This window comes from Pelodiscus sinensis, chromosome 5 (genome assembly GCF_052426305.1).
Source record: "Pelodiscus sinensis isolate ZL-2025 chromosome 5, ASM5242630v1, whole genome shotgun sequence".
NCBI lineage: Eukaryota > Metazoa > Chordata > Testudines > Trionychidae > Pelodiscus > Pelodiscus sinensis.
Window position 1 is genome coordinate 127,925,191 of NC_143056.1, and position 12,908 is coordinate 127,938,098.

Sequence of the window (12,908 nt, forward strand, 5' to 3'; positions counted from 1 at the left end):
GCTCTGGAACAACAATATTGGCATTTTGTATTTTTGTAGGTGATGAAGAGGTCTACCAGGGTGTGTCTAGACTACAGAGTTTTGTCGACAAAAGTGGACTTTTGTCGACAAAACTATACCTGCGTCTACACTACCGCTGAGTTCTGTCGACATAACGTCGACAGAACTCAGCAGTTTTGTCGACGCTGGTAAACCTCATTTTACGAGGCATAACGCAGTGGATCGAGGAGTACAGATAGTTCGGAATGCCTACGTAGTTCGAACTATCTAGCCCATGCCGCGTGTAGCCGCGCGGCACGGGGTTCACACTAGCCGGCTTTTAAAAATGGCAGCGCCGTCTTTATGCTAATGAAGCCCAGAAAATTCAAATCCCGGGCTTCATTAGCAAGTTCGGTATGCATACATTACCCCGCTAGTTCGAACTAGCGGGGTAGTGTAGACATACCCTAATAGATTAGTAAGACAGGATTTCCCTTTACAGAAACCATGTTGACTTTTGTCCAACAAATTATGTTCTTCTACATGCTTCACAATTTTATTCTTTACTATTGTTTCGACTAATTTGCCCGGTACTGAAGTTAGACTTACCGGTCTGTAATTGCCAGGATCGCCTCTAGAGCCCTTTTTAAATATTGGTGTCACGTTGGCTACCTTCCAGTCATTAGGTACGGAAGCCGATTTAAAGGATAGGTTACAAACCACAGATAATAGCTCAGCAATTTCCCATTTAAGTTCTTTTAGAACCCTTGGATGAATGCCATCCGGTCCCGGAGATTTGTTAACATTAAGTTTTTCTATTTGTTCCAAAACCTCCTCTAATGACACTTCAATCCGGGACAGTTCCTCAGATTCATCACCCACAAAGGACGGTGTAGATTAAGGAATCTCCCCAACGTCCTCAGCCATGAAGACTGAAGCAAAGAAATCATTTAGTTTCTCCGCAATGGCTTTATCGTCCTTGATTGCTCCTTTTATAGCTCGATCATCTAGGGGACCCACAAGCTTTTTAGCAGGCTTCCTGCTTCTAGTGTACTTAAAAAACATTTTGTTATTTCTTTTTGAGTTTTTGGCTAGCTGTTCCTCAAAATCTTTTTTTGCTTTTCTTATTACATGTTTACACTTGATTTGACAGTGTTTATGTTCCTTTCTATTTATCTCACTAGGATTGGACTTCCACTTCTTAAAAGATACCTTTTTGTCCCTCACTGCTTCTTTTACATGGCGGTTAAGCCACGGTGACTCTTTTTTAGGTCTCTTGCTATGTTTTTTAATTTGGGGTATACATTTAAGTTGGGCCTCTATTATGGTGTCTTTAAAAAGTTTCCATGCAGCTTTCAGGGATTTGGCTCTAGTCACTGTGCCTTTTAATTTCTGTTTAACTAACCTCCTCATTTTTGCGTAATTCCCCTTTTTGAAATTAAATGTCAAGGCTGTAACCCTCATTTTGTGAGGAGTAAGGGATGTTGAAGACACTGTGAAAAGTCAAATTAAGCTACTTTGTCAAGTCAAGTGACTTCAAATTCAGGTACACTAGACAATTAACATAGCTTGAGTTGCGCATGTAAACTCAACTTTGTAGCACACTGTGTGTAGACGTACTCATGGCGTCCTGCATCCTAGCTACACTTTGCTGCCACTTTCACGGCTCTCAAACAGCATAGCTTCTATTACAGCCACGCACCCAATACAGCTCTATGCCAGCCATAGCACTCTATGGCTCGGGGGTGTTACAGCCTTGAGTCAAATGTCTGTGAGTTCATCTCTGACCATTAGCAGAAGTCTGAGAACGAGCTGTTCCTGCTGTGACATCCTGTCTGTGCCAAAGGGGGTTTTAATCTTACACTTTGGGGACGCTGTTGTACCTGCAGGACAGTGAATTATTGAGCCAACCCTTAAACTAGTAACAAATTAATAAATGTCGTAAGTGAGGCCTTGTGGGGAGGGGGAATTAGCAGGCAGCGGAAATAGGGGTGCAGCAAAGGGATATTGGGAGGGGTAATATGATAGCGGCAAGGAAGGGGCGGGAGTATCAGCCACATTCTTTCTTCCAATATGTGTTCTGCGATGGGAGGTTCCGACCTTTGGGGGTGTCTGAGGCCCCCCTCAGAATCCTGGGGTATCTCTACCCCCCTCTACAAGGGGGTTGTGAGCCCCTCTCCATGCCCCTATGCAGGTCCTGGGATCTGTAGTTTCATGGCCCTTTACAGGGGTGTCTGAACACTTGTCTCCCCTCATGTGTGCTGGGATCTGGGGGACCCCCTAGAAGGCGTCTGACCCACTTTCCCTGCCCCTGCGAGCCAGCACGCAAGGAAGCCCAGTGCCGCTGGAAGGGAGCAGAGAGCAGCCATTCTGGGATCATGCACCTAAATCACACCACTAGAGTAGGGTGAGGAGCTGAGAACAGGCAGGCTCGGTGCATGGCACAGGCTCCTGCGTACTGGTCAGATGAGGGGGGCTGGGAGCACCCACTGAGGTGTATGCAGCTATTGTCCCAAGCTGCATCATCGACATGGGTGCACTCCTGCGGATGCCAACCCACCGAGATCCATGGACCCGTCACGCTGCTCAGGGGCCCCGTACTTGCAGGATTGTCCCAGGCCAGGGATCTGGAGACAGCAAAGCAGCTTGATTGATTTCATACAATACGCCAGCTGAGCACCAGGTTGGCTACGGTTACGATAGCGAAGGCTTCTGTTTAAGAGAGACAGAGTGAGGCAGGAGCTGCCATGGGAGAGCCCAGAGCTGAGATCGCCGGGGACGTGGGTCAGGATTCAAGAGGAGCCAGCTGAGCTGGTCGCCTGCGCCCCACTCCTGGCCGTGCTCATGACTCCTCAAAATTCTTTTTCATACAATACGCCAGCTGAGCATCAGGTCAGCAACGGTTACAGTAGTGAAGGCTTCTGTTTAAGAGAGACCGAAAGCGCCATGGGGAGCCCAGGGATGTGGGTTAGTACTGAAGGGGACCAGCTCAGCTGGCTGTCTGAGCCGCACTCCCGGCCGTGCTTGTGTCTCCTCAACATTCTTCTTCATCAGCCCCAGGAAATCACCTCGCCCCCCTCTGTCCCTGGAGGGATCCTGACCCTGTGTTGCTACTGCAGGGACATGATTTGCCCAACTCCCAGCCAGACACAGACTCTGTTAATGGTTCATTCACGCAGGTATAAGATGGAACAGTTGTCAAGAGAGAAACCAGCAGGGACAGAACCAGCTGCTGTCCAGCAGGAACCTCACTGCGCCACGAGCTCCCTGTCCCTCCAACTTCTTTGGGGCTGCATTTTATCCCAGTGCTGAGACTGCCCAGGTGAGTGGAAGCTACTGGGGACACCCAGGCCTGTTCAGTCCTGCCCTGGGGCCACACAGGCCCACACAGGACGCATTATTGTTGTAGGGTCGATGGTGAGCAGGGCCCTGCACCCAGACTGGTGCGTTATGGGAGGGTCTTGACTGAGAAAACCACAGCTCCAAAAAGTGGGGGAAATAGTGGGAAGGTTTGTTCTCTCTTCAAAGAGAATTGTCCCGTCGAGGTGCTGACCCACCACTGCTTGGGTCTGGGAACGTCCAAGTGACACTTGTGCAAATTCCTATGAAAAGGGATTTTTAAAGTGAAAAGCTCCAGGATTAACTGCAGGGAAGTTCTGATCCGTAGGGGAGAGGAAAACCCTCAGGAAATGCTGCTCTGAGAAACAGCCATTGGTGCAATAGCATGAACAACGCCCAGACACAGGAGCTGCATCCACCTGGTTTGTTACGGTGGGGTCAGCCAATAGGATTTGCTATTTTGGCAGGTCTGGGAGGCTGCAGACACACTGTGAGTCTCCAGGGAGGTGGGAGCAGGGAGGTTGCAGGGAACTGATGCGTCTCTGCCCCCCAGGGCGTCCCCTGCGCAGTCATTGCTGGAAGCTGCCGAGGGCCCGTCCCCACCGGAGATGCTGCTCCTGAGCTGCTCCTCCAAGCTGCGGCTGCTGGAGGGGACATTGCGGAGGAGCCTGCCTGAGACTCTGCCGGTGAAATGGACCTGCCTTCCCCCCACTTGGCACCTCCTGGGATAGTAATGGGAGTGGGGCAGAAAGTTCTCTCTTGCCAGGGATGGGGCAGGGATTGGCTGGCTGCAGGCAGGACCCTCTCCCGCTCTGGCTGCTCTTTCGATTACCCCATCCCCACCCACATCTCCTGTCTCCCAAAGTCTAAACCCAGCACCTATTCCTGCTGCTCACCCAGCATAGCCAGCAGGACCCTCCACCCCAGCCAATCATATGGCAGGTTCGCGCCATAGGAACCAATCATTGCACAGATGGACTCCATGCCAAACAATTAGGAAGCTGGTCACTCTGACTCCTTCCATGGCTCCAGGCCCATCACATAGTTCAAAAGTGTGTGTGTGGAGGTGGGAGGGGTCACAGTCCATTCAGGATCTCCCCTTTGATATAAGCCCAGGGGCCACACAGCAGGGTCTGATCCAAAAATTAGGAGAGTGAACCCAGGGTGGCTAGAAACAGCGCGGCCCATGTCCCCATCCCCCTTTTCCCTCCTTGTCCTTCAGCCCAACCTCTAATGCCTTCCACTGTCCCTCCCCACCCCTCACAGCCTCATCTCCTCACTGCTATTCACGTTCCCCACTCCCCCCATCTCCATATCTCAGCTTCCCTGGCCTTGGCCCACTGAAATCATTGTGAGGTAGCGGCCAATGTGCCCTCTAATATTTTCCAAGTGCAGATTTTTTCCATCTAAGTGTAAAATAATTTCTTTGTGCACTGAGGCATGTGGGAATGTCACCACCTGTAGAAACAAGCCCCTAGCCATGGGCTCTCTGCTAACCATCTGGGAAGCATTTGAATTACTCCTGAGTGGCCGCACAAATGCACAGCTTACAGGGAACACGGGTGGTGACCATCTTCACTAAGGGCAGCCTGTGGTGTCAGCCCCATAGGCAGTAATGGAAGACAAAGGATATTTTTCAAAAGGGCAAAATCTCCCCCAATGTGCAGGGGCTCACGAGATGCTGAAACCCCTCAGTAAACATCAGAAGGCTCCTGACAGAGCTGTAAAAGCTGGAACTGCTGCCCCTCCCCTGCCTCTGACCCCCAATACCTCCAAGTGGTGCTCAATCTGGCCATGAGTGAAGGGGACTGGGCTTAATGACCCCTCGAGGTGCCCTCCAGTTCTGGGAGCGCAGGATTGTCTCTGTCTCTCACAGGTCCACAGTGCCGTGATGAACATAAACCGCGGGAACGTGGCTGGACATGAAGTGCTGATGGATTCATGGCCCGAATTCAAAGCTGTCCTTATCCGGCCAAACAGAGAGGTGCTGCCCCACCGCTCTGCATCTGGGGGAACATCATCGAATGGGACCTGGGGTATTGCCTCTTTAGGGGCCCACAGCGGGAGACAGGTTGGCTCAGGGAGGGGACAGGAATTTGATTCAGACCCTTCCTCTTATAGGGCCCACAGGAGAAACGCCAGTTTGGGGGCTGGGATTGAGATATGCAGCCCTTCACCTCTAGGGAACCCCAGAGAAAGGTCCAAGATTCCATAATGGGGGAGGCAGATCAGTTATTCCATAGGAGTTCCCCTTTTGGCTCCATGTGTCCCCCCGGCAGGTGGCATCGGACGACTCTGATTTCTACACCAACACGTATGCAGTGTACTACCGGGACCTGGGCGCCTGCTGCACCCTGCTGGTCAGCGCTATCAACTGGGACCAGGCCTTCCGCATCCACGGTACCATGGGGCCCACACCACTGGGAAGAGCCCCCCAGCTACTGAGCATCTGTCCTGTCCTGCTCCAAACCCCAAGCCTGGGTGTGACGGGGCCCTGCAGCCGTTCACTGTAACCACCACCACGAGCGCTCAGTTCGCGGCACCAGGAATGGGGCACTGGCATTGTGCTGAGTGCTCACGGGCCACGGAGCGCCTTGCGGTTGTAGGCACCGTGGCCCTGGCATGGCCCCAAAGTGACGGGGGTGGGGGAGAGCCACCCGCAGGACGTCAGAGTGGCATCACATGGGACGCTGCGGTGGCACTGGATTGAAAAGATGCTGGCCACCGGGCAAGTGGGGGCAGCTTGCCCGGGAGTGGATAGTGGTCGGAGGGGCGCTGGTGAGGGAACTGGGTCCCGGAGCACGAGCCAGCGTGAGCAACTACAACCCAGGACGGTCGGGAGGTAAAGCACCAGAGGGGGAGAGGAAGCAGCCCAGGGCAGGGCATTTCAGAGCCCGCGGATTGGCAAGTTGTGGCAGATATCCCGCCAGCCAGATGGGACCGCTAAAGGTCCCTGTCCTTAGGGCCCTGGGCTGGGGCCCGTGAGTGCGGGTGGGCCCGGGCCCCTCTCTCCCTCCTGTGCCCTCGGAGAAGGGTGCGTAGAGCTAGCTGGAGGAGAAGCCACCCTCATCCTTCTCTGCCTGGCAGGCTAAAGAGGCCATCGTATGACTGGGCTGGGGGTGAAGTGGCGGGACCAATAAGGAACAACTAAGGGACCCGAGAGCTTTCATGAACCGGGACCAGGCCTGGGGGCCCCGTCTCTGGGCCTCGTCACACTGGGGCAGTTGGGTTTGGTAGCCCAGACTCCAGCCCCCTGTGCCAGGCTGGGCTCCCCACATGTATGGGCCCTTTTCTCATAACCATTCCCCTATGGTCCACATGGCTCACGGCCCATCACTGCCCCCTGCAGGGCTCCGTGACGGGCTGTACGAGGCCTCCAGGGAGATCGCCCAGACCAAGGGGTCCCAGCTGGACGTGCACCGCTACTTCATGTACTTCCACCCCGATCCCAGCTCCATGCCTGAGATCCGGTGAGTAACTGCCTGCGCCGCAGGGCTCCATAGCCAGGCACTGGGGGAGGAGTGGAGCGTGGTGGAGCAGGGAGCAGGCTGAGAGGTGGGGGCATTGGCCAGCAGGCTACTTGGATGTCCAAGCTCTGTCTGGCTGCTCCCCATGCAGGGCCTGGAGCACTGGGGTCCTGTTGCCACCAGCAGAATCCCAGTGGGACTGGCGCTGAGCCCAGCCTCCCTCAGGGACCCCGCAGGGACTGGGGAGTGTGGCCATGGGCTGGGACCACCCATTGGTGGCAAGATCCTTTCAGCACCTGCACAGGGCCCTGCCCTCTGCCAGGCAACCCAGAAGGCGCTGAGTGGCCACGCTCCTCACATCCCTGCACCACGTCTCACCCGGCCCAGGGTAGACAGGAGCCTGCCCTGCCCACAGCCTGTTCAGAACTTGGCTTTTCACCTGGACCCAGGGAGGGGCAGGTACCCAGGGCGTGATGTGGGCAGTGGGGGGGGATCTCTCCCAAAAGGAGGAAGGAAGTGCTCAGTTCTAACAAGAAGGGACATTTGGCAGTGTTGCCGTCATGTGGGTATAAAGGGAAAGTCCCCGCGTCCCATTCTCCAGCCCTGGCCCAATGGATATCCCATGTGCTGGGGCCAGGTCAGAGCGCCCCCCAGGAGAGAAGGGCCCTGGGACCCCTTTCCATCCCCAGAGCAAGACAGCCCCTCGCCTCATCATTTGGCTCTGCCATTCCCCCCACCCTACAAGTCTGGACAGATTTGGAGTCCGGCTTACAAAGACAGTCATCAGAATTACCCTCTGCTTGGGCAGGGGTATGTGTGTGAAAGCCCAGTCTGATTGGCTGCCTCTCCTACACGACATACTGGGGGAAAGCAGCCAATCAACACTGCTTCAGTAAGAGATCTGTCTTCCTCTGCATCCTGCAGTAGCGTGACACCTTCTCATGGCTGCAGAAATTACTCAGCATGCCACTTCAGTTCTTCTCCCTCCTTCCCCTCCCCTGCTGTGAGCAATGGGGAAGCACAGTGACCCCACAACTCTAGGCCACCTGGCATAGAAAGCACAGAGGGAAGCCTATGGCAACCCCCACAGGGCAGGGAGGGGAGGAAGAACCCAGGAGGTGCTAACGGGAGGCTATGGGGTAGGGCACAGGGCTGAGGATGTCTGTGCAAGGGCAGGACGGATGGGGCAGGATGACTAGCTGGGGACGAGATGGGCAGGTGAGAAGGTAGCAGATGATGGGGGAGGGGGCCTATCACCATAATATATCAGAGAGCACTGGCAGGGTTGGGGCAAGAGGAGACCAGGTCTCAGGGGAGACCAGCCATGCAGCATCGTATTTTTTTTAAAGCCTCATGAGCGTCGGGCCAGTCTTCACTATCTGGGGTCCCAGTCCCCATCCCTGACCTTTGGGGCTCCACCCTGCTGCTCTCTGCCCCCCTAGGCTGGACCCGGCTGTGAGGCTCTCGTCCCTGGATGTCTCCCATGTCGACCTGCTGAATGAGACGTGGCGCTTTGGGGGGAACGAGAGGAGCAGGAAGTACCTGGCCAGCCTGATTCGCCACTTTCCCAGTGCCTGCCTCCTGGATGCCACCGGCCGCCCTGTCAGCTGGGACACTTCAGACGTGTTTGGTGCCCTGGGGGCTGCCTACACTCTGCCCCAGCACCGGGGGCGCGGCTACAACAGGGTGCTGACTAGCGTGATGGCCAAGCGGCTCCATTCACTAGGTTACCCCATCTACGGCAACGTGGCTGTGGAGAACTTCCAGATGCAGCGGTTGCAGGACCTACAGGGCTTCCAGCGCCTGCCCAGCCTGTTCTACCTCGTCCAATGTAACACAGCACTGGAAAGAGCCACCATGCAAACCCCCAGAGCAAAGGGCGAGTCCCAAGCCTAGCGGCCCAGGTCACTTGACAAGAGAGGGGTGGACAAGTCTGGGGATCATTGTTAGGCCAAGTGGAACCACTAACATCTCCCACCTCCAGCCTCAAGGCCTTGTCCCTCTTCTATAGCCCCGTACCCAGCTTTACAGGGTCTGTCCTTCTCTGCCCAGCACCATAAGCTGCCCTCTATGGTGGACACCTGCCCACAGACACACACAGCATCTCCCTATTCCACATCCCCTGCCGGGCACCCCAGCAACAGCTCAATGATCTTCCATCCTGTCAATCTAAGTGTCCACCCGCATCTACTCCTCCTCCCCTGCATTCCCTGGGGCAACCTGTTCTGTGTATTGTGCCTCTAACTCCTCCATCATCCGTGTGTCACCCTCCCCTCACCTGCCAGACACCTCACCTGATCTCCTGCTCCACCCCTTCCCTCTCCATGCCCTCTACCCCCCCCCCCCCCCCCCCACATCTCTGTCCGACACAGCCTGCTCTCCTCAGCTCTTTTCCCCTCTCCTGGATGGGACAAACACAGCAGCTTTAAAGAGGGTGATAGGATCTGTGCAAAATCAGTCCCCATTCAGCAACATCCCCTTGAGCAGGGAGTTCTGGCCATAAAGATTGTAACACAGGATCCATGTGGCTGTTCCCCCTGGATAGCAGCCAACCTGAGAGTGTTCCCTTATCAAGGACAACCTGAAGGGACAGCCTGTCTCAGTAACTCCAGGGTTAAATGCCTCCCTCAGACCAAACTTCACAATCCCCAAGGACTCCTGATGTGAGGTTGAACCCAAATAGACCCAGACCCGCTTAATTCAGCACCAGTCAGCCAAGGCACCCACATCCCCTTTACTCCACCCCTGTCATTGGGGGGTGGACTAGGAAACATTTTGTGCTTTGTGATCCCAGCTGAAATTAAACCGATTGTTGCGGACACCTTTGAGTGGGCAAGCAGGGCACCAGATTCACAGCTAGGACCACACAAGAGTTTCCCTTTTCTCCACCAGCTTCTGAAATGAAAATTTCCCTGAAAAGGGGCCGTTTGCTCCCAGAAAGTGTCAGCTTTGTGTGCAACCCCTGAAGGGCTGAAAGCCACAGTGGGCTGGAGGTGCGACCTGGTCTGGGGACTGGGGTCTGCAGCAACCAGGGTCAGGGCTTCCTTCTGAAAACTAACCAATAACACTGCTTGGAACTGATCCACCTCATTAGAGTGTCACTAAATCTCCTTCTTGTGGGAGCCTTTATCTTCCTCCCTCCCAAGCACCAGGTGTGTATGACACGAGCAGAGCTGCGTTAGCGGGGAAGGGGAAACCCTCAACCAGCACGGTAGCGGGAGGAGCACGGCAGTGAGAGCTGATCTTGCTCTAGTCGTCTATATAGTAGCCCAATGTCTGTGACTCCGTAATGCTGAAACGCTGGCTGTTCCCTCTGGGCGGCGCTGTTGCCTCCCGCTGTGGCCGCTCAGCCGGGCCACTACATGGGAACAAGCAGCACAAGTGTGCTGCATGGGGAACGCGGGGCCCAAACGGCCGCTTGCTGCCGCGCAGCGGCCCATCTGAGTGGCCCATGGCTGAGTGCCACGGCGGGAGGCAATAATGCCGTCCAGAGGGAACAGCCAGGGGATGGGGCCTGGATGCGCGTGCATCTCTGACATCAGGAAAGGGTGCCAGATTCAAAAGGAGGAAAGTGGAAGCAGGGGCGGAGGAAAGTGCCGCGGGGCCCCGGGCAGCGAAATTTCGCAGGGCCCTCCTTTGACACAGCACATGCACTGTGGCGCCATGGCGCATGCATGGGGCCTCAGGAAGCGCAGGGCCCGGAGCATCCGCCCCGCTCGTCCTGCCCTAAATCCACCGCTGAGCGGAAGAGACACAAAAGATGCGGAGGAGACAGAGAGGAGAATGGAGGAGGTGGAGGACAGCGAGAAACAGAGTGAGAGACACACAGCAGGAGAAGGAGAAGAGAAACATAGAGGCTACATCTAGACTACGTCCCTTTGTCGTAAAAGGGATGTAAATTAGACGTATCGCAATTGCTAATGAAGCGGGGATTTAAATCTCTATGAAATAAGGGATAAGGAATCTTTCGGAAAAGGCTTTATTTTGCGCAAGATCAGCGTCTAGACTGGCGCTCTTTTCCGGCAAAGCTCCATGCAGAAAAGAAGCGGCAGCTATTTTTATGCTAATGAAGCGGGGGAGATTTAAATCCCCGCTTCATTAGCAATTGTGATACGTCTACTTTACATCCCTTTTACGAAAAAGGGATGTAGTCTAGATGTAGCCAGAGAAGAGGAAGAGAGAGAAGGAGAGAGAGGCAGGAGGCGAGCAAGAGCTGAGAGAGAGAGAGAGGGTGAGGCAGTAGGAGGAGAAGAGGAAGAGACAGAGAGGCCGTTTGCTCTGCTTGTTCCCGCACAGCGACCCAACTGAAAGGCACAGAAGTCAGCCGAGCACCAGAGTGGGAGGCGAAGGGGGGTGCGGGGTGGTGACGTACTCGCCCAGGGGGTGGGGCCTGGACGAGTGCGCATCCCCGATGGAGACAGAGGAGAGCAGAGAGAGTGTGAGAGGCAGGAGGAGGAAGGGAAGAGAAAGGGAGAGTGAGAGGCAGCCTCACTTCTTCCACCAGCCACCTGGCCCTTTAAATGGCCCCGTCAGGCAAAATGCCTGCCCAGACCAGAGGTGCCTTCCCTCCCCAGAGCCTGCTCAGGCATTGGCAGCTCACTCGGTCCCCCAGCTCAGGTTCTGGCCCCCGGAGGCACTCTGGGAATGGGGTGAAGCTGCAGTGATGAGATGTCCCTGATCAGTGAGTCTCGAAGGGGGTGTGACAACGCTGCTCGCATCTGCCTTAGTGGGGCAAGACCCCAAGTCCCACACGTCACTAAACCAGCCAGGGAGTCAGGCCAGTTTGGCAGGACTCTGTGCCCTATTCCCCAGCCCCTGAGCCCACCTGTTCCTCCCTCCACTTGCTCCTACCCTGCTCCCTGTGCCCCCAGGCTGGACTCTGCCATGAGATGCTGACCCCTGGATGTCACCACACCGACCTGCTAAATAAGACATGGCCCTACAGAGGCACCAAGGGTGTGGTGACACCTGGCCAGCCTGTTCCAGCACTTCCCCAGCTTCTGCCTCCTGAATCCCAGCAGCCACCCTGTCAGCTAAAGCCCCATGGACCCCTTGGTGCCATGGTGCACGGCTACACCCTGCCCCAGTACTGTGGCCGTGGCTACATGCAGGTGGTCAGCACCGTGACAGCCAAGCAGACGCATGCGCAGGACTACCCCATCTATGACCTTGTGGTACAAGAAAACCAACCTGTACAGAGGCTGCAGGAGAGCCAGGGCTTCCAGTGTCAGCCCAGCCTGTGCCACTGTGTTATCCACACCCAGGGAGAGCAACAGCCCCTGCCAGGGCACCCTGGCCCAGCAACTTCTATGGGGCAGTGTTCAAACTATGAGCCTCCTGACCCATATGAGGCTGTGGGGGCATTTTGAAGGTTATTGGGGAGAATGACGGGGGCACTGGCCCTTTAAGGGATAAAACCCATCCTTGGGAGAAGGCTGAGAGCATGTCGGCCACAGCTGAGGCAGATGTAACTAATTAGGGCCCAGCTAGGCCTATATAAATAAGGGCTCCTAGAGGGAGGACAGCACAGATCTTCCTGCTTTATCTGGGGGAGCAGGAGGGATCTGGCTCCTGGGGAAGCCGGGGAAAGGCAGGCAGGCAGAGCAGGGGAGCTCTGGCCTGATGTCACAATCAGGCTGTAGGGCCTGAGGGTACTAAGCCTGAAGAGAAACAGCCAGGATAGGCAAAGGCAGCAGGTCCGTCCCCTCTTGCTAATGCTGAGTGGCCACTTCAGACTGCAGTTTGCCCCTGAGCAGGGCTAGACCAGGGTACTGAACATGTCAGCAGGCTGGATCCAGTCCGCCCACCCGTCCTTTCATCTGGCCATGGGCAACTCCCAGCCCCACCCTCTAACAAGTTGCCTGGGAGCCACTAGGGAAGCCCACGCTGTTCAGCTCCTGCTATTTAAAAGGCTCATGGGTTCCTGACGGCTGCTAGGCAATGCGTTAGAGGTGGGCTAGGAGCTGTGATCCCAGAAGCTTAGAGGGGGTGTTACGCACCCGGCCTGAATGCAAAATGTGTGCTCCCCATCCCCCACTGCCGTGTGGCAAGGCCCCAAACCTGGTGCACGGCTGAGCCTGGCCCTGGGGGCAGGGGGGAAGCTTGTAGCTCATCTTACCTCAC

General features: G+C 55.5%; 1 protein-coding gene across 1 annotated transcript; it reads left to right on the top strand.

The window, feature by feature from the left end:
• Positions 1–3,146: 3,146 nt before the first annotated feature.
• LOC102463433 (glycine N-acyltransferase-like protein 3) lies at positions 3,147–12,351 on the top strand. The gene is made up of 7 exons (XM_075928544.2): positions 3,147–3,301; positions 3,872–4,004; positions 5,195–5,302; positions 5,598–5,718; positions 6,668–6,788; positions 8,228–8,560; positions 11,986–12,351. Exons 2-7 carry the CDS (start codon positions 3,927–3,929, stop codon positions 12,152–12,154), a joined length of 930 nt encoding a protein of 309 aa, XP_075784659.2. The 5' UTR covers positions 3,147–3,301; positions 3,872–3,926; the 3' UTR covers positions 12,155–12,351.
• Positions 12,352–12,908: the final 557 nt, after the last annotated feature.

Coding starts and splice junctions, on each gene's coding strand:
- LOC102463433 (XM_075928544.2), top strand. CDS start 3,927: ATGCTGCTCCTGAGCTGCTCCTCCAAGCTGCGGCTGCTGGAGGGGACA. Junction 5,719..6,667: donor CCAGGCCTTCCGCATCCACG/GTACCATGGGGC, acceptor TGCCCCCTGCAG/GGCTCCGTGACGGGCTGTAC. Junction 8,561..11,985: donor GAGAACTTCCAGATGCAGCG/GTTGCAGGACCT, acceptor ACCTGTACAGAG/GCTGCAGGAGAGCCAGGGCT.